Source organism: Dasypus novemcinctus, chromosome 17, assembly GCF_030445035.2.
Source record: "Dasypus novemcinctus isolate mDasNov1 chromosome 17, mDasNov1.1.hap2, whole genome shotgun sequence".
Lineage (NCBI taxonomy): Eukaryota > Metazoa > Chordata > Mammalia > Cingulata > Dasypodidae > Dasypus > Dasypus novemcinctus.
This window is the reverse complement of record NC_080689.1, coordinates 24,551,910-24,576,804: the sequence shown is the minus strand read 5'-3', so window position 1 is coordinate 24,576,804 and position 24,895 is coordinate 24,551,910. Positions and strand designations below refer to the sequence as shown.

Below are 24,895 nucleotides of genomic sequence, written 5' to 3'. Positions count from 1 at the left end.
CCTTGTGAGCATCAGCACTGCACCCTGGCCAGCTCATCACACAGGTCAGGAGACCCTGGGTTTGAACCCTGGACCTCTGATGTGGTAGGCGCACACTCTATCCGTTGAGCCATATCTGCTTCTCTGTCATATAATCTTATGCTTTAGTTTTTAATTTTTATTCTAGTAACATATATGACCAAAAGTTTCCTTCTCCACTTAACCATATTCATCTGTATAAGTCAGTGCTGTTAATTAACAATAATGTGTTACCATCACCACCATCTATTTCCAAACCTTTACAATCAACCTAAGTAGAAATTCTGTACAAATTAAGCATTAACTCCCCATTCCCTAACCCCAGTCTATCCCCTGGTACCCTATTTTCTAGAGTCTAACTCAGTCAGTTTGTTCATCATAATTAGTTCATGTTGGTGAGCTCATACAATATTTGTTCTTTTGTGTCTGGCTTATCACACTCAACATAATGTCCTCAGGGTTCCCATGCTATCACATGCATCAGGACTTCATTACTTTTTATGGCTAAATAATAGTCCATTGTATGTATATACCACATTTTGTTTATCCATTCATTGATTGATGGTCACTTGGGTTGCTTCCATCTTTTGGCAATTATGAATAATGCCACTGTGAACGTAAGTGTGCAAATACTTGTTTGAGTCCCTGCTTTAAATTCTTCTGGGAACATACCTAGTAGTGGAATTGCTGGGACATATGGTAATTCTATACTTAGTTTCTGAAGGAACTGCCAAACTCCAGCAACTTTCCATAGCAACGGCACCATTTTACATTGAATGTAAATGAATGTGTAATCCTGTTTCACTACATCCTTGCCAACACTCATAGTTTTCTAGTAGATATGAAATGATTATCTCATTGTGCTTATAATTTGCATCTCCCTAATAGCTAGTGATGTTCAGCATCTTTTCGTGTGCTTTTTAGCCATGTGTATATCCTCTTTGGAGAAATGTCTATTTTAGTCTGTTATCTATTTTTTAATTATTTGTTTGTCTTTTTATTATTGACTTGTACGATTTCTCTTTATATTCTGGATATTAAACCCTTATTGGATATGTGGTTTCTAAGTATTTTCTTCCACTGAAGAAAAGCGACGAAGTCTTTTAATTTTACTTAAAAAAAAAAATTTATTGAAGTATATCACTCATACATAAACATACATAAACAGTAAGTGTATAATAATAGTTGTGAACTTAGAAAACAATGTAACAGCATACCGGACTCTCACAACTCACCTTACCACCAATAACTTGCATTGTTGTTAAACCTTTTTAACTAATGATTAATGAGCATTGTCAAATATTACTACTACACAAAGTATTTTTCCCCCAACCAATCCTATTATTATTACCTTTATATCATTCATATATGAGCATACATAAACAATTAACTGTATGGTAAAAGTTGTGAACTTACAAAGCAAAGATGCATAGCATCATACAGGGGTCTCGTACATCAACCCTCCACCAACACCTTGTATTGTCATGAGATGTATGTTACAAATTATGAAAGAAGATCATCAAAATCTTACTACTAATCATAGTCCTTATCTTACATTTGGTGTGTTTTTCCCCCAACCTACCCTATTATTATATTTTAAATATATTTTTTATGACAGAAGTTGTAAACTTATAAAACAATCATGCATGCATATGTGCAGAATTCCCAAACAATGCCCCTTCATCAGCACACCAAATGTGGTATGTCATTTCCTACAGATAAAATAATATTATCCGATTGTTACCATGTCCATAGTGTACATTTGGCTCACATTTTCCATACTGCCTCAGTATCAACACAGTACATCTTTCGCATAGATGCAAGAATATTATATTATTACTACTAACCACAGTCCATAGGTCACTCCAGCTGTACTTTTCCCCATGCTTCTCCACATTCTCAGCATACTGCAGTAGTGATATATACATTTGCTATAGCTAACAAAGGACACTCTTGCATCTGTACCATCAACCACAATTCTCATCCACCTCTTGGTTTACTGTGCTTTTCAGTTCCTAGATTATTCTCTAGCATTCTGCCAATTGGTATCTACGTAACTAGACTACCATTTTCAGTCACATCCCCATTTATAAACTAGCTGTTATTCACTGTGTGTTACCATCCACTCTATACATTTCCACACTTTTACAGTAAAGCTTATTAAAGCTTCTACATACATTAAACATCAGTGGTCCACTCAGTGTTCCTCTCCTTTAAGAATCCAGTACATACCACTAGGTCTTGAAGATTTTTTCCTACAATTTCATCTAGAAGCTTTATGATTCTTGCTTTTATTTTTAGTTTTTTGATCCATTTTGAGTTAATTTTTGGATAAGGTGTGAGATAGGGGTCCTCTTTCATTCTTTCAGCTGTGCATATCCAATTCTTTCAGCACCATTTGTTGAATGGATTGTTCTGCCCGAGCTGTGTGAGTTTGACAGGCTAGTCAAAAGTCACTTGACCATACCTGTGAGGGTCTGTTTCTGAATCATAAATTTGGTTCCATTGGCTTATTGTGTCTGTCTTTAGGCCATTATCATGCTGTGGTTTACCTCTATAAGTAGGTTATTAATGATTTAAAGTCTGGAGATGAGGGTTCACTTTTCCTTTTTATGATGTTTCTGGCTATTTAGGGCTCCTTACCCTTCCAAATAAATTTAATGATTGTGTTTTCAATTTTTTCTTTCATGCTGGTGGAATTTTTATTGGGATTGCATTAAATCTGTATATCAATTTGCACAGAAATGACATCTTCATGATGTTTAGTCTTCCAATCCATGAGCATGGAATATTCTTCCAGTTATTTAGGGCTTTTTTTTAATTTGTTTTAACGTTGAGTTGTAGTTTTCTGAATACAAGTGCTTTACATCATTGGTTAAGTTTATTCCTGACTATTTGAGTTTTATCTGTCATATTTTATTTTCACCACTCTTTTGACACTTTTAGTTACTTTTATTGCTATAATCTTCATTTCTAGACTGTCTTCCAGGCCTCTCCCTCCTGTCTTTTCTTTTCAGGCTCTAGCACACTCTTTAGTATTTCCTGAAAATCTGGTCTCTTGCTTAGAAATTCTCCCAGTTTCTGTTTATCTGTGACTATTCTAATTGAAAGACAGTCTTGCTGGATATAAGATTCTTGGCTGGAAGTTTTTCTCTTGTAGTATCTTAAATATATCAGACCACTGTCTTCTTGCCTCCATGATTTCTAGAAGTCAGCACTTAATCTTATTGGATATCCCTTATATGATATATATTGCTTTTCTCTTGCTGTTCTCAGAATTCTCTCTTTGTCTTTGGCATTTGACATTCTGATGAATATGTGTCTCGGAGTTGGTCTATTTGGATTTTTTTGGATGTGAGTACGTTGTGCTTCTTGGACAGGGATATCTATGTCCTTCAATTGGGTTGGGAAACTTCCTACCATTATTTCTTCAAGTATTCCTTCTGCCCCTTTTCCCTTCTCTTCTTTTTCTGGGACACACATGACACATGTTTGCATGCCTTTTGCTGTCATTTAGTTTTCCCTGAGACCTTGTTCAAGGTCCATTCTTTTCTATGTCCATTCTTTTCTATGTCCATTCTTTTCTATGTTCACTTTCAGAGGCCATTTCTTCACACTTAACTAATCCTTTCTTCTGCCTCCTCAAATCTGCTATTATATGATTCCAATGTTTTTTAATTTCATTGATTGTACCTTTCATTCCCATATGATCTGCTATTTTTCTATGTATGCTTTCAAATTCTTCTTTGTGCTCATACAATGTCGTCTTAATATCCTTTATCTCATTATCCATCTTATTGAATTTATTAAGGAGTTTTGTTTGAACATCTATAATTAGTTGTCTCAACTCCTTTATGTCATCTGGAGGCTTATCTTATTCCTTTTACTGGGCCATAGCTTCCTGTTTCTTGGTGTGGATTGTAATTTTTTGTTGGTATGTTCACATCTGGTTTACTAGAGTATTTATTCTGGGTGCGGTTTTTCTCTTTAGTTTAGGGTTTCCTTTCTCCCTTGCTGGTTGTGCAGTAGGAGCCAAGCATGTAGTTGATGCTGTAAGCTGTGGAGGCTCAAGCTGCCGTCATTGGGCCAGGGACCAGTGAAGCTTCTTCCAGTGTTCTCCTTTGTCAGGGGTAAGGACAGAGTCACAGCTGTGTGGAATAATCCAAGTGCAGGCCTAGACTGTAATTGCCCAGAGAGACTGATGAAGCTTCACATCCCCTTTTCCCCTGCCTTGGGCAGGGATGGAGCTACAGGTGTGGGCGGCAATCTGTGCAGTATGGGTCCAAGATGACCACAGTTGACTTCTCATTTTCAGTCTATGCCAGCCAGAGTTCCCTGCGGTGACCTGTATAGGCTGGTGCAGGGCTCCTCAGCTTCCTCCCTGCCAGAGGTGGGGCTGAAGTGTAGGCTAGGGCTGCAGGCTGATCTGTGTGAAAGAACTGGTTCCTGCTGACACTGAGAGTTTCAGTTAGCCCGGCTTCCCCTCAGGCTGGGGGCAGAGTCAAAATGGCTGTTACTGGCCTCTCTCAGACTTGGGCTGGTTCCCAGGGTTATATCTTAGCCTGCCAAGTCTACCAATCAGTAGCTGAAATCGGCAGCCAACCATCTCCTCCCCTGTTTTTGGGAAATGAAGTTTCCAATTATAGCCACAGAATAGCCCCTGGGGCGGCTCATGCCTCCAGAGTAGGATAATCACTGGCCTCTGTGGTTTGGCTGGTAATTTCCCGGAGAGGTTGGCACAGGTCCCCCCAGGGTTTTTCCTGCCAGAGGTGGGGTTGGGGTTTAGGTTAGAGCTGCAATCTGTCCTGGATGGAAAGAAGCTGGTCCCCACCAGCACTGAGATTTTCAATCTGCCCCACTTCCCCTTGTGCCAGGCATGGAGTTAAGATGGCGGTTCCCACTCTCTTTCTGACTTGGACAGGCTCAAACTTTAGCAGTTCTCAGGATTATACTGTAGCCCGCTGAATTTACTTTTCAGTAGCTGAAATTGGTGCCCAACCATTTCTTCCTTCCCAGTTTTGGGGAAGTGGAGCTTTCAATTCCAGCTGCAGAATAGCTCCCAAGGTGGCTTGTGCCTCCAGTGGAGGATGGGCACTGGCCTCCAGGGTGTGGAGTGCTCTACTTACAAGCAGTCTCCTTCCACTCCTTCAAAGGATGTTGCAGGATACTCTTCTGGTCTCCTGGAGCCCCCAAACAGGTGCTTCAGCTAGCTCCAGAGAGCTCTGGGTGTTTGCTAACTGCCCTATAGCAGGAGCTGACTCTAGGAGCTCCTTATTCCGCCTCCATCTTGCTGGTTCTTCCTGACAAAGTCTTTCTATGCCCAAAGTTTTTAATTCTGAGGAGGTCCCATTTATCTGTATTTTCTTTTATTGTGTACTGAGTGTAAAGTCTAAGAAACCATTTCCTAACACTAGATCCCAGAGATACTTTCCTACATTTTCTTCCAGGAATTTTATAGTCAGTTTCTTTTATTTAGGTCTTCGGTCCATTTCTGCAAAGTTGACTGTTGGAATTGTGATTGGGATTGCATTGAATCTGTAAATTACTTTGGGTAGAATTGACATCTTAACGATATTTAGTCTTCCAATCCATGAACACAGAATGTCCCTCCATTTGTTTAGGTCTTCTTTGATTTCTTTTAGCAATGTTTTGTAGTTTTCTGTATACAAGTCCTACACATCCCTGGTTATATTTATTCCTAGATATTTGAGTCTTCAAGTTGCTATTGTAAATGGAATTTTTTTTTTTTATTTCCTCCTCAGATCACTCATTTCTTGTGTATAGAAACACTACTGATTTTTGAGTACCACTTTGCTGAATTAGTTTATTAACTCTAATAGCTTTGTTGTCAATTTTGGGGGGCGTTCTATATATAGGATAAGGTCACCTGGTGATAGATGCAAAGACACAAATAGACTGAAAAAAATGTATTCTGTTTGGTGTACAGTGCACTTCTTGGACATGTGTTTTTATGTCTTTCATAAGATTTGGGAAATTTTCAGCCATTATTTCCTCAAATATTCTTTCTGCCCCCTTTCCCATCTATTCTCCCCCTGGGATACTCACGATGCATATGTTTGTATGCTTTGTACTGTCACTCAAATCCCTGAGACTCTGCTCAATTTTCTGTTCTTTTTCTATTTGATCTTCCAACTGTGTGAGTTTGATTGTCCTGTCTTCTAGTTCACTGATTCTTTCTTTTTCCTGTTCAAATTCTTTCTTCTTCCTGTTCAAATCTACTGTGTATGCCTCTAGTGTATTTTTTTTTAGAGGGTATTAGAGATTTAACCTGGGAAGCAGGAGCTCCAACCACTGTGCCACACCCACTCCCTCCAGTGTATTTTTTTTGTTCTTTTTTGTTGTTGTTATTAATATATTTTTAATCTCTACTGTTGTGCCTTTCATCCCCTTAATTTCTGTTATGTTTCTTTTTATACTTCTTTATAAATTCTTCTTTATGTTCACACATTTTCTTCTTAATATCCTTTATTTATTTATGCATATTTTCCTTCATATTGTCAAATTGATTTAGGAGATTTGTTTGAACTTCTTTGGTTAGTTGTTCCAAATTCTGTGTCTCCTTTGAAATTTTTATTTGTTCCTTGTCTGGACTATATCTTCCTGTTTCTTAGTATGACTTGTTATTTTTTGCTGATGTCTCTTAAGCATTTGGTTATCTTGATGCGTTAACCCTGACAGTCCCTTTCTCTCTCTTGTCTAGGGTTTTATTGTTGGTTGATGTTGGTATTAAGATTCTTCTTTAATGCTTCTTCTCTTTTATTCTAGACCTTTAGAATAGCCCATGTTTAATTGTTCAGATTTTCTCAGTTCTTCTTTATCTGATTCTTGCTCTGGATATGCAATTTTAAATTGCACTTTTTGTGTAATTGTTTCACCTCCAATAGAAAACTTCCTTTCCTCTGTTCCTTCTGTGGGAATCTTGATCTGTTCTGTTTATTTGTGTTTGTACAGAATTTTCTCTCTAGTTCCCATGATTTGTTTAAATTCTCTTCCTCACCCAGTGTCCCATTTTCCTTGCTCTTTTCAGTTCTGGGACCCTCTTGTCTTAAAGCAGTTCAGCTTATAACAGCCCCCTCCCCACACACACACACACACACACACACACACACACACACACACACATTTTAAAAAAATTTCTGTGAGGCTTTCCTGCCTCCATTTTCTTCTCTAATAGGGTGTGGTATCCCATCCCTGGGAGCCTGGTGTAGTCAATCCAGAAAGATATTCTGCATTTAGGTGGTCTAGTTCACAGAAACTGGATTGAGTGAGCACAGCACTTTCCAGCTGCTGCAGTTTTGCTGCCTTCTCTCTCTGTCTTTTTTTTTTTCTCTTTTCCCTTTTTCCTCCTCTGGGCCCTTTTGTATGCAGTACTCCTCAATGGCTTGTGTTCTGTCCTGGGTCTCTGTGAACTTACGTCCCTGTGCCTGGATATGCCTGAGGTTCTATGGGGGTTCTATTGCTGTTGTCAGTGTTGGGAGGTGGGAGGGGTCTGGGTCACTGCTTCTGAGCAACTCCCGAGGTTGCACCAGACCATGTGAGGGAGAGAGTGCAGCAGTGGGTCTGGGATAGAAGTTTCCTACCTGATAATTTCCTTTTTCTTCAAATCATCATTTTGGATGTCTTATAGCTCTATGTTGATAACATTGATTGAGTTATTAGTGTGATTCTTAGTACATTTTATTACAGAAATATTCCTTCATTAATTATGGGGTCCTGCCATAAATCTTGTTTAGTGTATTCCTTGATGAGGTTTTTGTACCTTATTAACAGAAAGTTGTAGATTTTGAAAGAGGTCTTGACCCAAGGATTTCAGATAATGATTGCTGATTGATATTGGCACTATTATATCAGTGTTTCCTTCTTGAAATTCTTTTGTTGGCTCCAGTATCACTGCACTTGCTTGGTTTTCCTTTCACTTTTGTGACTTTTTATTTTCAATTTCTTTCATTGTTTATTCTTGTACCACCTTCCCTTAAGTGTCACCTATTTTCCCTGTGTTCTATCTTTAAGTCCTTTGTTCCTGAAGTCCAGAGCCATGTTTACAACTGCCTTCTTAATATCTCACCATGAGTTTCTAGCAATTGGAACTCAGCAGATCAAAATGTCCACAGTCAAAATCATACTCTATAATTTTTTTTTTTAAGATTTATTTATATATATCTCCCCCCCCCCCCCCCGTTTGTCTGTTCTCTGTGTCTATTTGCTGCATCTTCGTCTGCTTCTGTTGTTGTCAGTGGCACGGAAATCTGTGTTTCTTTTTGTTGTGTCCTCTTGTGTCAGCTTTCCGTGTGTGCGGCGCCATTCCTGGGCAGGCTGCACTTTCTTTCGCGCTGGGCAGCTCTCCTTTTTGGGTGCACTCCTCGCGCGTGGGCCTCCCCTACACGGGGGACACCTCTGTGTGGCAGGGCACTCCTTGCGCGCATCAGCACTGCCCACGGGCCAGCTCCACAGGGGTCAAAGAGGCCTGGGGTTTGAACCGCGGACCTCCCATGTGGTAGACGGACGCCCTAACTCCTGGGCCAAGTCCGCCGCCTCTCTAATTTCTTATCACCACCAAACTTTAATTTTCCGTTCATCTTCCTTAGACAATATTGTCACCACCCTTCCATTTATCCATTTAGCTTTGAAAATCAAAATTTTGCTGTTTTTGAATCCTCACTTTTTATGTGCCTTCCTGCCCTCAGCCCCTAAGAATGTACAGTTGGTTTCCAAATTCTGTAATTTCTACTTCCAAATCTTTCTCAGATGCCCCTACTTATCTCATTTCATTCCCAGTTTGATCCATATTGTCTTTGTTCAGTACTAGTGTAAGAATCACTTAACTCCTTCCTGTACGTAATACTGATTCTTTTCCTAAAGTACAATTCTAATGATAATCATCCCCTGCTCAGAAGCCTTGGAAACTCATGATTGCCTACAGAATGAGTCTGAATTAATTTCTCATGGGATTTCAATTCTGCCATAATCTGATCCCAACTGACTTTTCTAATATCCTGTCTTCCCCATATAATTTTCCTATGTCTATACACATAAACCTTCCTGATACCTAAACCTTCCCATTTTTTAAAATGTGTTGTAGTATTGCATTCATTTTTGTGTTCCATATGTTCATTCAATCTATGTTCTCTTACTTGAGGGCAGGGACTAGGTTTTTTTCTTTACATAGTCTTTTACATAACTCTTTGCTATGGTTAGTATTCAGAAATTATTCATGATTGAACTAATTTTGGGGAAAAGTTTTTTGGTTAATATCTTTGTTTAGACTTTGGAGACATCATGAGTAATTTTTTTTTTTCCCATGTAGGAGTGCAATAAATTCTGTACTTCCTGTTGATTTGTTAAAATAAAATAATTTTAAAGTGTGGTATTAGATTTCTTTTTGTTTTATTTTGTTTTTCTTCTCCCAGGAAAGAAAATCATCTTTATAATAATCTTTTTTCTTATAAAATTCAATTTTTTTTAATATATAAAAGTGTTCTTAAATTTTTCTTTGGCTAGGTATGCAGTACATGGATTGGAAGTGGAGTCGTTAGTGATCTTAATGATCTCCGTCGAGTACACAATCTGCTTGTTTCATCTCTGGACAAAATTCGGGCCGGAAAAGGATCTTTAAGTCAGCTGTATCGAGAAAGTGCCACGACTATGGAAAAACTGGCTGTTCTAAAAGCGTGGGCAGAGGTAACCATGTCCTCTTGCTTTTTAACTATTTCTCCATCTTTGAAGAAATGTTTCCTTATTCTTTTTTTTTTAATCCTGACCCCCCTGGATAGCTCCCTGGTCTGTTTGCTTGTTGTTTATGCTCATTGTCTACTCTTTTTTTTTTTGCATGTTATCTGCTCATTGTCTGTCCTTTTTGTCATTAAGAGATAAGGAACTGAACATAATGGGTCCTCAACTGTTTGACCCACATTCGCTCCCTGCTCTTTTTTTGTTTTTGCTTGTTGTCTGCTCATTGTTTTTTGTGGGTTTTTTTGCTCATTGTCTGCTTGTTGTTTTTGCTCTTCTCATTGTTTGTTCTTCTTTAGGAGGCACTGGGAACCAAACCCAGGACCTCCCAGGTGGGAGGTGGGTGCTCAACTGCTTAAGCCACATCTGCTCCCCCTCCTTACTCTTAATTAGTAAAAAAAAATATAGCTGACCTTTGGTATGGAATGCTTTTATGAAAATCTGTTAGCCATTTTTATCACTGAAACACATATATATTTATGACTTGAAAGAACTATTATAAACCTTTGAAAATTATATTTTTAATGTATCTTTATGTAATTCAGGCAGATTAGGCAGGAAAAATCTACACATATAAATAGAAAATCTTTTATGTCCAGAACGTTTTATTTGATTACATTTCAGTAAATTTGCCATCACTTTGTTGATCTAAAGGCTGCTGGGTTTTTTATGTTTTTTGTTTTGTTTTGTTCGTTTGTTTTGTTTGTTTTCATAGTTGATATTCCCATAGCCACTTTCTTTTCAATTATATTGTTTTAAATTCACTTTCCTAAATTCCTTCTGCCTGATGCTTTTACATTCTTACAGTTTGCCCTCAGGTATTTCAAGTATTCTATAGTCCTTTTTCTGACAATTCAGTACTTCACTTCCTGATTTCCGTGGTAGCATCAGCCTATGGCAACTGAATAGGGAATTGCTTGTCAGAGTGTATAGTCACTAGATTAGATAGTCTAGATAAATGACTTTTTTTTCCCCCACAGAAGAAGAAAAGAAAAATGGTAGAACGCAATAGGATATCACCTAAAGCTAGTTTTTCTACTGATTTGTAGACTGTAGGTCAAGCTGTCTTTCAAATAAAGTATTCCTGACTGTTCCTTTATTTTACCCTGCTGCCTTTTTGGCTTAGACAGGTAAAATATTTTTCTTGATAAACATTGAACATTATTCTTATTGATAAAATTTTAGATTTTATCAAATAAATGCAAATCTTGAATTTTAGATGGAAAGTAATATAAGGAAAAGACACTTTAATAATTTTGTTACTTTTAAATTAATAAAAATACCTTGTTAAACTTACTCCAACTTTTTTCATGTCTGTAGAAATTATGTGCTGGCTGATTTAGTGATTTTTTAAAAAACAGATAGCTTCTAAAATTGTTCTTATTTCTCTAGCCACATTCATTAATTCTCCCAAATGTAAAGACTATCATGTAGTCGATGATCATGAAGGTCATTGCCACTTAGCTAGTTCTCTGCTGACTTACATATATGCTTTATTTACCTACTGGGAAGTTAGTTCAGCATAAAAAGCATTAAAAGTTGAGTTAGAGACCTAGAAAAAGTTCTGTCTTTTCTATCTGTATGACTTTGTTCAAGTGATTTGTTCCCTCAGAGCCTGAGTTGTCTCATTACGAAACGAAAATCGCTTCTTCTGAGGTAATGTATATAATAGAAAGGGCCATATACTGTGCCTAGTACTAATAGAAAAGAAATAATTGCTTTAAAATTAGATTAGAACCTCACATAACTAAATTGATAACGCACGTTTTTATTGAGTACTTTTCTTATCTTTTGTATAACTTAGTTCTATAATTTAATGATTAGTACCTCAAGCTCAGCCCTTAAATTGTCTAGGTATCCTTTTTTCTGCTTAGCTTATCTTCCTTCATTCTTTTCACATGCCCAACATATTCTAGATTTCTCTGCTCAAGACATGTCTTTGCTCTTACTTTTTTATTTAGAAAATAGAGGATGTTAATTTTGTTACTCCTCAGATTGTTACCTTGAACTTCTTAGATTTGCGTGAATTAATAACTGTCCATTCTACCCATGTGACATTGAACAAATTATCTGCCTCTCTAAGCTGGTTTCCTTATCCACTTAAAGGGTGGATAATAATTGTACACACTTCATTGGTGTGGATTAAATGAGATGATCAATGAAAAGGGCTTTATATAGTACCTTCCAGATTATTCATGCACACTTCATGTTACCTGCTGTTATTAGTATAATTATTATTATTTTAAGGTCTTCCTCAAACCTGGGACTGACTTCTCTTTTCTTCTTACCTCCCACTCTCTGATAGATTCAACAGAATGTTATTGAGCATCAAATTTGTGCCAAACTAGCTGTTGGTAATGCAGTTGGTGAACGAGATGGATGTACTGCATTTACTGAGGAAAACAGATCATTAAACAAATAAATGCAGCGTGTAGTGAGTGTTGTCATAGGAGCAACAAAGCGTGTTATGGAGCACATAGCAGAGGTGCCTAAAATAGTCTGGAGGTGCAGAGTATTGAGAATTGGAGCCAGGGTAGATATTAGCCAGCAGGAGAGTGAAGAGGAGACGTTGGTGCTCAGTGCTTTGTGGTCCCCCCTTTTCTATCTTCAGCCCCTGCTTGTACATGTTCTTCCTCCTTCTCAGATTCTTCCCTGACTCAGCATTCCTTTCCGTTTACTTCTTTCTTTTTCCTCTTCACATCTAAGTGTATTTAAGGGTTTCATTATCTTCACTTACTCAACTCTTCACTCACTCACTTTCAGTATGCAGTTTACTTTCACTCCTTTGAAACTGTTCCCACTAAACATAATTACCCAAATCATTGAAAACTTTTCTATCCCTGTTTTACTTCACCTCTCTAGATGTGTTTTATCTCTCCTAGAAATCCTGTGCTTCCCTTATCTTCTGTAACACTACTTTCTCGGATCGCCTTTTTTTTTTTTTTAAGATTGTATTTATTTATTTATTTCTCTCCCCTTCCCCCCACCCCGGTTGTCTGTTCTCTGTGTCTATTTGCTGTGTCTTCTTTGTCTGCTTCTGTTGTCAGCGGCACGGGAATCTGTATTTCTTTTGGTTGCGTCATCTTGTTGTGTCAGCTCTCCATGTGTGCGGTGCCATTCCTGGGCAGGCTGCACTTTCTTTCGCGCTGGGCGGCTCTCCTTATGGGGCACACTCCTTGTGAGTTGGGCCTCCCCTACGCGGGGGACGCCCCTGCGTGGCACAGCACTCCTTGCGCACATCAGTACTGCACATGGGCCCAGGGTTTGAATCGTGGACTTCCCATGTGGTAGATGGACGCCCTAACCACTGGGCCAAGTCCGCCGCTCTTGGATCTCCTTATTTCCTTTTTTTTTTTTCTTCTTTTGAGGAGGCAGACCATGGATTGAATCCAGGACCTGGGACCTGGCACCTTGTGTGTGGGAAGCCAGCACTCAACCACTGAGCCATATCAGCAACTGTGATTTGGTTTTTTTGTTTGTTTGCTTGTTGTCTGTTTTTTTTGTTTTTCAGGAGGCACCAGGGACCAAACCTGGGACCTCCCATGTGGAAAGAGACACTCAACCACTTCAGCCACATCCACTCCCCTCCTCATTTCTTTTTGATTGTCCATTCTCATATCACTTGCTACCTTGTCTTTGCCTTCCTACTCTTAAATGTGCTGGTATTTTTCCTGTCCTTTTCTCATTCATCCACTCCCATAGCATACAGTATTTACTTGTGCATTAAGGATTCTAAATCTATATCTCTATCCAGACTTTCTGATTATTTTATGGTGAACTTACCTTGGATACTATCTGTAGCAGTTTGATATAGTTATGAATTCCACAAATAGATATTGGATTATGTTTATAATCTGGATTGTACCTGGGCTTAATTAAGTTATGATTAGGGCTTTGATTGGGCCCCTTGGTGGGTGGGGACTCACAAATAAAAGACATGGCAAAGGACAGAATAAAAAATTTTTAATGTTGGAGTCTTGATGTTGGAGTTTGATGCTGAAGTCTTAAGATGGAACCCTGAGAAGTAAGCACATAGAGGGAAGAGAAGCAAGCCCCGGAAAGGGAGGAATGCTGAGCCCAGAAGGATGCAAGCCCTGGGAAGAGAGGAATTCTAAGCCCAGAGAGAAGCAAGACTTGGGAAGAGAGGAACCCAGGAAGCCTGAACCCTGGCAGACAGCAGCCATCTTGCTCCAACACATGGAAATAGACTTTGGTGAGGGAAGTAACCTATGCTTTTGGCCTGGTATTTGTAAGCTCTTACCCCAAATAAATACCCTTTATAGAAACCAATCCATTTCTGGTATTTTACATCAGCACCCCTTTGGCTGACTGACAGAATTTGGTACCAGGAGTGGGGAAGTGATTTTGTAATTACCAAAACACTGGAACAGCTTTATAAATGGGAAAGGCGTATTTTTTTGGAGGAATTGTGAGATGCTTGATGGAAAAGGCCTAGATCATTCTGAAGAGACTGTTGATAGCAATATGGATGCTAAAGAGACTTTTTATGAAGTCTTAGAAGTGAATGATGAAACTATTAATGGAAACTGGAGGAAAGGCGATCCATGTTTTAAAGTTGCAGAGAACTTAGCAAGATTAACTCTTGGAGTTTCATGGAAGGCAGAATTTGAAAATAGTGAGCCTGGGCATTTAGCTGGAAAAAATTTCCAAAGTAAACCCAGAGAATGCAGCTTGGCTTCTGCTTGCAGCTTATAGCAAAATGCTAGACGAGAGAGATATACTAAGGACTGAATTGTTGGGCACAAAAAAAAAAAACCCAGTAACTGATTCTGGAAATTCCAAGCCTTTGGAAATCAAGCTTCCAGATAAAAGTGCCCCATTGGAGGACTTTGCTAAACTTGGAACTTGCAAATCAGGATTGAAGATGCAGTTATCTCAGAAAGACTTGTGGGAAGTCTAACTGTCTGATGTCTTGGACCCCTGCTTCTTGCATGCTAAACCAACAGGGTTTTTGAGGAAACTGTATAAACAAAACCACTGTTAGCTTGGACTAAAAGGGACATGGAAAGGAAAAATTGAAGGAGAAACAGCTTTAGGAGGAAAACCATGGAAGCCAAGATCTGGAATTAAGACATCACCTTGGGCCAAGAGAGGAACCCTACCCAAACTTACCTTGGATACTATCTATTAATAATAAGAGAAATAAACTTAAAACTTATTTTAAAACAAAGTCTAGTAGTGGATGTGGCTCAAGCAGTTGAGCACCTCCCACATGGGGATCCTGGGTTTTGTTCCAGTGCCTCCTAAAGAAGACATACAAACAACAAGCAGACACTGAGCAAAAACAATGAGGAGACAATGAGCAAAAACAACAAAATAAGCAGGTTGCTGATGTGACTCAAGCAGGTAAGTGCCCGCCTCCCACATGAGAGGTCCTGGGTTTGGTTTCTGGTGCCTCCTAAAGAAAAAAAAAAACAGGCAACAAGCAGACAAGAAGTGTAAACAATGAGAAAAAAGCATTGAGCAAACAGACAAGGGAGCCATCTTAGGGGGGCAGTCTAAAAATATATTCTCATATATTTCAGGTAGCAATGTAGAATATAGAGCCCTTTTAGAAAGTATTTGGCACAGTGTCTATTCAGAAACATAAAAATATTTATAATCAGGGAAGCAGATGTGGCTCAACTGATAGAGCATCCAAGCTATGTTATGGGAGGTCCATGGTTCGAACCCAGGGCCTCCTGGCCCATGTGGTGAGCTGGCCCGCACATAGCGCTGCTGCGTGCAAGGAGTGCTGTGCCACGTAGGGGTGTCCCCTGTGTAGGGGAGCCCCACGCACAAGGAGCACGCCCTGCGCGAAAAACTCAGCCTGCCCAGGAGTGGCACTGCACACTCAGAGAGCTGATGCAGCAAAATGACACAACAAAAAGAGACACAGATTCCCAGTGCTGTCAAGAATGCAAGCAGACCTAGAACACATAGTGAATGGACACAGAGAGGAGGGGGGGAGGCAAGAAAAATTTTAAAAATCTTTAAAAAAATATTTATTTATAATAACTGTCCCAGTAATTCCATTTCTGGGAGTTTATCCTACAGAAAAATGTCCAAAATAGGGAGAAGAGGTATATTTACAAAAATGTTTACTCGTGGGAAGCGAACTTGGCCCAATGGATAGGGCGTCCGCCTACCACATGGGAGGTCCGTGGTTCAAACCCCGAGCCTCCTTGACCCATGTGGAGCTGGCCCATGTGCAGTGCTGATGCGCCCAAGGAATTCCCTGCCACGCAGGGGTGTCCCCCACGTAGGGGAGCACCACACACAAGGAGTGCACCTGGGAAGGAGAGCCGCCCAGTGCGAAAGAAAGTTAGCGTGCCCAAGAATGGCACCGCACACATGGAGAGCTGACACAGCAAGATGATGCAATGAAAAGAAACACAGATTCCTGTGCCAATGACAGCAACAGAAGTGGACAAAGAAGAACACGCAGCAAATGGACACACAGAACAGACAACTGGGAAGGGGGGAGAAATTTTTTTTAAAAATGTTTACTTGTGGCATTTTTATAATATGAAGAACATTTTTGCCATAAAATCTATGTTTGATCTTAGATTCTCAAGCCTAAGTACAGAATCAGAAGTAAATATAGGGAAACGGGCTTGGCCCAGTGGTTAGGGCGTCCGTCTACCACATGGGAGGTCCGCAGTTCAAACCCTGGGCCTCCTTGACCCATGTGGAGCTGGCCCATGCGCAGTGCTGATGCGCGCAAGGAGTGCCCTGCCACCCAGGGGTGTCCCCTGCGTAGGGGAGCCCCACGTGCAAGGAGTGCACCCCGTAGGGAGAGCCACCCAGTGCGAAGGAGAGTGCAGCCTGCCCAGGAATGGCACTGCCCACACTTCCTGTGCCGCTGACGACAACAGAAGCGGACAAAGAAACAAGACGCAGCAAATAGACACAGAGAACAGACAACCGGGGGAGAGGGGGGAATTAAATAAATAAATAAATCTTTAAAAAAAAAAGAAGAAGTAAATATAAAATTTCAACTCCAGGAAAGTTGTTTAGATGTGTTATGGATCATCCATTGCAGCCATTAAGAAGAATGTTTGTGAAAACTAGTATTTACATGGGAAAACCTTATGATATGTTAAATCATAAGGATAAACTTTTATCCATAAGTGGATAAAATTAAATGCAAAATTTTTTATCTGTGCAGCAAAATAAATTATAAAAAATATGAAAATGTGGAATAATTTTTAAAACTATTTTTCAAACTATTTATGGTATAACTGTAAAACTTAGTCAATTTTTAAATGCCTTCTCCATGTCATATCAGGATGCTCAGTGTAGGAATAGAGAGGACGTCCGTGTCCTCAAAAAGCTTACAGATACGTGGACTAGCTCATTAGGTACAATGAAAATAACACTATAGGGAGAAAACAATTTTCTAGAGATTTTATTTAGTGAAATTTTCTTTCTTGCTTGATTTCTCCCCTTTCCTTTTTTTCTTTTTTGTTGATGTGTTATTCAGCTTTGTATGTGCCAGTTGCCAGAGCCTAAATTTATATATAAGGACCAAAAGACACAAATATAACTCAGCAAAGAAGAATTTTAAAATTAAGTTCTGGAAAGCTGCTATTGTACATCTTTATGGTTCACAAACTAGGGACAAAGGATACAGATAATATATGTGGCTAGCAAATACTATTCTTGGCTCTGCTATCTATTGTAAATGCTAGATTGCTAAATATCATATAAAGACTATATTAATGGGAAGCAGACTTGGCCCAATGGATAGAGCGTTAGCCTACCACACGGGCGGTCCATGGTTCAAACCCCGGGCCTTCTTGACCCATGTGGAGCTGGCCCATGCGCAGTGCTGATGGGCACAAGGAGTGCCGTGCCACGCAGGGGTGTCCCCCGCGTAGGGGAGCCCCACGCGCAAGGAGTGTGCCCCTTAAGGACAGCCGCCCAGCGCGAAAGAAAGTACACCCTGCCCAGGAATGGCGCTACACACCGCTACACACACATAGAGCTGACCCAACAAGATGACGCACCAAAAAGAAACATAGATTCCCAGTGCTGCCAATAAGGATAGAAGCAGTCACAAAAGAACGCACAGTGAATGGACACAGAGAGCAGACAACTGGGGGGGAAAGGGGGAGAGAAATAAATAAAAAATAAATCTTAAAAAAAAAAGACTATATTAAAAGGGGTTGTCAGGAATATTCTGGTCACCTACCCCTCTCAGCCTCTTTCTCTGAATGCTATCTAATTGTGTCTGATGTGTCTAGGAGAGGGGAGGCAGCAAACAGGAAGTTATAGCCTATGCCAAAAAAAAAAAAAAAGACCACAAAAAGAGAGGTCTGTAAAGTAGAACAAGGGGGGAAAATCGGAGAAGCCTAATCAAAGAAAATGCTGAGAGAGTAATAGAAGTCAAATCAATAAAAAAAGATTGCCTCCAAAGCAGGTGGAATTATTTGTGGTTATTAGGAAATCATAAAGTTGCGTACTTTCTTGTATATCTAATCAGTTACTTTTGATGATTGTTTTAGTTTCCCAGCTGCTAAAACAAGTCTGATATAGTGGGTTGGCTTAACAACAGGATTTATTGGCTCATAGCTTCAGAGGCTAGAAGGCTTGCTTCCTTCCCAGGGTTCCTTCCCAGCTTCTAGCTGGCTGGCAATCTTGGGGGTTCTTTGTCTTTTCTGTTACGTGGCAGTGTACGCGGTGGTGTCTTCTGTCTCCTTGAGGTTCCATTGACTTCCAGCCTTTGGCTGACTGTAGCTGCTGCTTCTATTTCCAGTTTCCTTTGCTTATAAGAACTTCAGTTGTACTGGATTGAGGCCTACCTTCACTCAGGTTGGGCACACCTTAACTAATAACAGCTTTGAAGGTCAAAAGTTCACACCGACTTGGCCAGGGATTGTGAGCTGAATATGCCTTTTGTTGGGGATACGATTCACTTCCTAACAGTGATAGGACTGTGTAATTATAATGACCTAAAATATCTCATTTTTTTATGCCTTGCAATTTTCTGTTTCTGACTATTTCTTTAGGTATATGTGGTTGCTATGAATATTAAAAAGGAAGCAGAGTCAAAACCAAAAAGAGCAATTAAAAATATTGATGATGATGATGATGACTATGGCACCATAGATGAACTGCCACCAGATAGTTTAATAACACTTGTGCAACCTGAGCTACCAACACTCAGCCGCCTGTGGCTGGCAGCATTAAAAGACTATGCACTTTTGACTTTACCAGCTGAATTTGCTAGCCAGCTCCCCCCAGATGGTAAGTATTGCATTCAGAGTTTTGCTCTTATGGAGTTTAAAGTAGTAATTAACAAAATGGACTTGATGGACTAGGCTAGCATCAATTATAACAGTAATACAATAACAACATCTTAAATTTCTGTGACCTTAATTAAGTTGACTTTATAGACTTTATCGCATTTAGAGTATGTTTTCTATGTTGAATTTGTGGATTCAAGATACAGCATCAAGTTACTTTTTAGCCAAAGGAAAAATTTGTTATGGTAAATAGCTGTATGAACTCGGTTGCTCTAAATAACTATGTATAGGAAGTCATTATGCATAACGATGGTGAAGTATATTGCTGAACTGGTCAGTAAATATATATTTCCATATAAATTCTTAAATTGTGTTCATACAGTCCATTTGTATATTGTTTCTGCTTTGGTTTTCCTATGGAAATAACTATAAAAATTATTATTAACACTTTTCCAATTTAAAAATGTATTATCAGTCCTGGTCAGAGAACCCATATATCAATGACAACATGAATGGGGTTCCTCCTTCTTTCTTTCCTTCATCCATCATGATAACAAGGAGAGATGAAGAAGTCCTCAGTGTTGATAGTGGAAACAGGTGGCAGGGAAGAAGAGTAGAAAAGGAGAAGAAAAGACAGAAGTCTCTGGCTGTGGTGGAAAGAGATGATAAGCATTCCTGGAGTCACAGGCAACAACAAAGAGATGGCTTCTGTGACAACAGGTTAGGAAAAGACTAAGGATACTTAGTGATATCACCAGTGGCAGAGGAAAGGCTGGATACATACCTATCAGTGAGGAAGAGCTAGGCCCTTCACAGTTTAGCATCTGTAGGAAAGAGGTTAGTTTGGGTGGCTTTGTAAAGAGGAGGCTGTCTTTGACCAGATCATTCTTTTATATGCAACAGGTATTTGTAAAGTAGTTGTTCATAAATGAGTGGATGTTTGTAATAGAATGTAATGTTTTAGATTGATTTGATTATTTTACAGGTGGAGCATTTTATACTCCTGAGACTATTGATACAGCTCGGCTTCACTACCGGAATTCGTGGGCTCCGGTTCTTCATGCTGTGGCACTTTGGTTAAATAGCACAGGATTTACATGTTCAGAGTCAACAGAAGCAGCAGCAATATCTGGTTCACAAAAACGTTCTACATCTGTCATTTTAAACCAGCCATCAGGAGCAACACCTAGTACTAAATCTTTGCCAGAAATTAACAAAGACAGAATGCATCTGATTCTAGGTAGGTGTGCCATATTAAATATTCCAAGATGCACCTCTGAAAATTCAGAACTTTCATTTTAATGCTATAGAAAATTTTGCTTAACACTATTCAGAAAGGGATTTTTTTTTAGCCCACATTCTAAATTGTTAACTGACTTTTTTAATCTAAAAATTAAATATTTCAAAACTGGTCTTGATGTCAGCCCCACCTTCCTGACCTCTGGGAGGGGTGGGTTTCTGGGGATTGACTTCAACCATGTGGTCATTGATTCCACTAATCAGGCCTATGTAAACAGACCCCACATAAACTCCGGACGCTCAACACTTGGATGAGCAGCCATGTCTGTGAAGATATGTTGCTGTGCCAAGAGGGTGACCTGTCTGATTTCAGAAGGAGAGCACAGTGAAGCTTGCATTCAGACCTAAGTGTATTTTCTTCTGATGTGTTTTATAATCATCTTTTTTTTTTTGAGGGGAAGGGGTGTAAGGGGGTTATTGTGCTTATCTACCAGAGTGGAAATAATGTCTATACAAAACCAAATGTTAGTTACTATAACTTCTGTATCACTATTAAAATCCTAACAGTTTTGTTTTAAAACAGTCAACTCAGTCAAAACCCACTACTTGAGAATCAATAGCTTTTTTGAAGGAAACAGTTAAATATGGTTAAGAATCAAAGGCAGAAATTTGGTTGGTTGGAAAGCTGAACTTCCAACTAGCTCAAATAGAATTACAAAAAGACAAAATAATTTTTTTCACAGAAATCCAGTCCCCTAAAACCACCAGCACTGGACAGCTGTTAAAGTATTTAGAGTCCAGAGATAACAGGAATCCGGGGATCCTTTAGATAGCCTTCAGTCAGAGATTTGTGGTATGTGGAATGCCACCACCACCAGCAATTACAGCCTTGATCAGAGTCCAGGTCTTCCATCTCCATGAATAGCAAGTTGCAAGGGACGAGGGTTAATAGGCTTTACTTTTAAATCTTTTGATGCATTTCCTGCGAGTTCTAGTCCTTTTGCGGTGAGGCACTCCAGGAGGGCTGTGCTGTGCACAGCAGCAGTTGCACCCACATGCCATGGCTGGTCGTCATAGATTTCAGGTGTTGATGAACACTGCCCACTGGGAACTGCCAGCTGGCTCTCTGCCAGCCGGAAATTGCCTTTGTCCTGGCTGTTCCAGAGTCCTTCCCAGCCTTGCCGCCAGCCGTTTTGAATGCTCCTGCAGCTCAGTCAAGCAAGGCAGAGAAAGGCTAGTCAAACACCTGGCGAGATCCCACGCCTACTCTGTCGCACAGCAATTCAGATTGCCTCTATAATCATCATGACAACCATGAAGTTTCTCATCCTCACCTGCGTTGTGGCTGTTGCCTTTACTGGCCTAAACTTCCTTTTAGACACCGAAACTTAATCAAAATAAACCAGACAGGAGCGAGGAAGTCCCCAAAGAATAAAAGTTTTCAGGTTTGCTCTGCCTAACAGAGAGAGTTAAGAAACCACTGAACTGAATAAGAGAGAGTGCCTGAGAGAAAACGAGAGCTGTGAACTCAAGGATACCAGGAAGGAATTAAGTGAGGATCATGTCATGGCAGATACTGAGTAGAGGTATCTAGCAGCAGTTCATCAAGTGAGGGAGTTGTTCCCAATAACATTGAGAAGCACATTAGACTGTACAAATATAACCATCTCCAGCTGGAAGCTGTCTCTGCCCAGAAGGAAGTATACCACCCATAGTTTCTATGATGGAAATTTTGTTTAAAAAGTCTTCTGTTAGTTGCTTCTTCTCTTAGTGCCATCATTTCAAATAATTGTGTGCAGTGACTGAGTTTTTTCTTTTCAATAAATTATATTTCAAGACACACACATGTAAAAAACCTACTTTTTCAAATTTTTGCTCTCATAATCACATGCAGAGGAATACTGAATAATTTTCAAGAAAAAATACTCAACTTTTGTTTTTCCAATGATTGGGTTTTCATTTTGCTTGACATTTAGAAGTTTGTCTCATGAAGAAAAAATAAAATGCAAACTCAAGGCAAATTTGAATAGATCATAATTTATAATTACTTTATAGATGCTCTTTTAACATTCAAGAATTTATACATTCGTGTGTAGCTTAGTGATCTTGTGTTTCCTGAGGGGGAAAAAACACAATTGGTAAGGTATAATGAAAGGATTCATCAGTAGCTCTCATAAATGAAAATGTGAAAGACTTCCAAAACAATGACCTTACCCTCGTGCATATTAAGAGCAGTTGCAATCCATGATGTCCATTGTGCCTCTCTATAACTTGCCATTTAAGAAACTTTGTATGTATGAAAAATTGTTTGGCAACCATTTAATTAGAAGTTATTTTATAATTTTCATCGATTTATCCTTAATGTTTCTGGGGTTTGTTGTCGTTGTGTTTTGGTTTTTTTTTTTGAGGTCTCAGGGCCAGGGATGGAACCTGGGACCTCGTACGTGGGACTCAGGGCTCAACCACTGAGCCACATCGGCTCCCCTGAGTTGTGTTTCTGTTTGTTTGTTTGTTTGTTGTTTGGTTTTTTGTTTGTTTGTAGGAGTCACCAGGGACCAAACCCGGGACCTCCTATATGGGAATCAGGCATTCAACTGCTGAGCCACATCCACTCCCAGTGTATTATTTTTAAAGGTCCTAGAAATGAAAAACTGGATATCTTCATAATCACTTGGATGACTTGGGATCTGCCTTTCCACAATTTGATTATTAATTGCCAAGCCACAATCTACATTGAGTTTGCGTAGTTTTGAAACTATTTTGAACTTTATTTTACAGCATTAATAAAATTACATTAAAGTATCTGTAGGAAAAACAGAGGAAAACAGAAAAATGTGTGGTGTCAAAGCAATATGAGGTGTTTTCTGTGGCCAAACCCCTGTTTTTATTTTGTATATTTCAGGCGTGAGCATACAGTTTCTTTGTTCCCCTAGACCTGAGGAGCCTATTGAACATGTTACAGCATGTTTACAGGCCTTACATACCCTGCTAGACTCTCCTTATGCCCGAATCCATATTGCAGAAGATCAGGTACAGTATTTTTATATAATAGATGATTAATTGTGTGCTTTGTTTTCATCAGATTTATTTTAAGACAATTTTCTCACATATAAAATAAATATTACATAATAAATAATATTATGTAATATTACATCTAAGACCTTATACTGAATGTTAGGTGGCCAGACCGAGCTAGGCTAGAGATAATCACCATACCTTCTTTGATTTGTTCATTAGCACTCAAGTAGCACTAAAAATATAAAGAATACCTTCAGTCCCAGTTAGTCATTCACTAATATAGCACTGAAATAATTTATAGAGCTTTTAAAATAAATTATATCATTTTAAAATACGTGATAATGTTTTCTCTTACTTAATGAAAAACTTTTGCTCTTAAATACTCATCTAAAAAGTTCAGTGAATTCCTTTTTCTATTATCTGTGGATTATTTAAAAGACTTGATTCATGTTACAGAACCAAGCTGCTACTGAATTTGTCATTCTTTTTAATTTAGGAGTTTCTTGATTTTCATAATAAATATCTCTTTTGACACCATCAATACCACATGGTTTCACCTGGGGTAATTTTCCATAAGAGACAAGCAGATAAAAAACAAAATTGCTGTCATTTTATTATATCAAAATTAGTTCTGCAGGGAAGCAGATTTGACCCAATGGATAGGGCATCTGCCTACCACATGGGAGGTACAAGGTTCAAACCCCGGGCCTCTGACCCGTGTAATGAGCTGGCCCACACGCAGTGCTGATGCGCACAAGGAGTGCCCTGCCACGCAGGGGTGTCCCCTGCGTAGGGGAGTCCCGTGAGCAAGGAGTGCACCCCGTAAGGAGAGCCGCCCAGCGCAAAAAAAGTACAGCCTGCCCAGGTGGCACCGCACACACGGACACAGCAAGATGATGCAACAAAAAGAGGCACAGATTCCCGCAGAAGAACACGAAGCAAATGGACACAACTTGGGGGGGTGGGGGGAGGGGAGAGAAATCTTAAAAAAAAAAAATCAGTTTTGCACATGATGCTGACCAAAAAACAAAACAAAACACAACTAGATGACTACATGACTGCAAGATTTACTCACTGACTGACTCTGCACCCAAATCTTGTTGTCTGAGTTAGATTGCATGATTTCAACATTGTCAGGGTAAACTCACTCAGCAATTGTATTTATTCACCCAGTTTTTATTCTGTGCGTGTTCTGCATTAGACACAATTTAAGGTTACATTTGGAGTAGGAGATAAGTACAGTATAAGTGCTGTGTTAGCTGCGTGTAAGGGTATAATAGAAATAGAGAGTAGGAGCACCAAAATTATCACAGGAAAGTAAAGCATGCTTCTCAGAGAAGATAACTGGATCATACGTTAAAAACAGAATCAGTAAGGCAGCACATGAGAGGAATGGGTTTTCTTTCCAGAAAGAACAGCAAATAGAGTTGGATGAATGATATTGCAGGGACAGATGCAGGACATTATAAATCCTGCCATAACCCTCTAAATGGCCTAGGAGAGAGTGTAAACTACAACATAAACCATAATCCATGCTGTGTAGCAGTGCTCCAAAATGTATTCATTAAATGCAGTGAATGTACCACACTAATGAAAGAAGTTGTTGTGAGAGGAGTGGGGGG

General features: G+C 39.4%; 1 protein-coding gene across 1 annotated transcript in view; it reads left to right on the top strand.

Moving 5' to 3' along the window:
- Window positions 1-24,895, top strand: part of HEATR5B (HEAT repeat containing 5B) — a 147,505-nt gene that overhangs the window by 96,284 nt on the left and 26,326 nt on the right. The window contains exons 27-30 of the mRNA XM_058278392.2: window positions 9,538-9,717; window positions 18,780-19,017; window positions 20,002-20,256; window positions 23,158-23,285. Coding sequence (XP_058134375.1) covers window positions 9,538-9,717; window positions 18,780-19,017; window positions 20,002-20,256; window positions 23,158-23,285 — 801 coding nt within the window. The remainder of the gene's footprint in view (window positions 1-9,537; window positions 9,718-18,779; window positions 19,018-20,001; window positions 20,257-23,157; window positions 23,286-24,895) is intronic.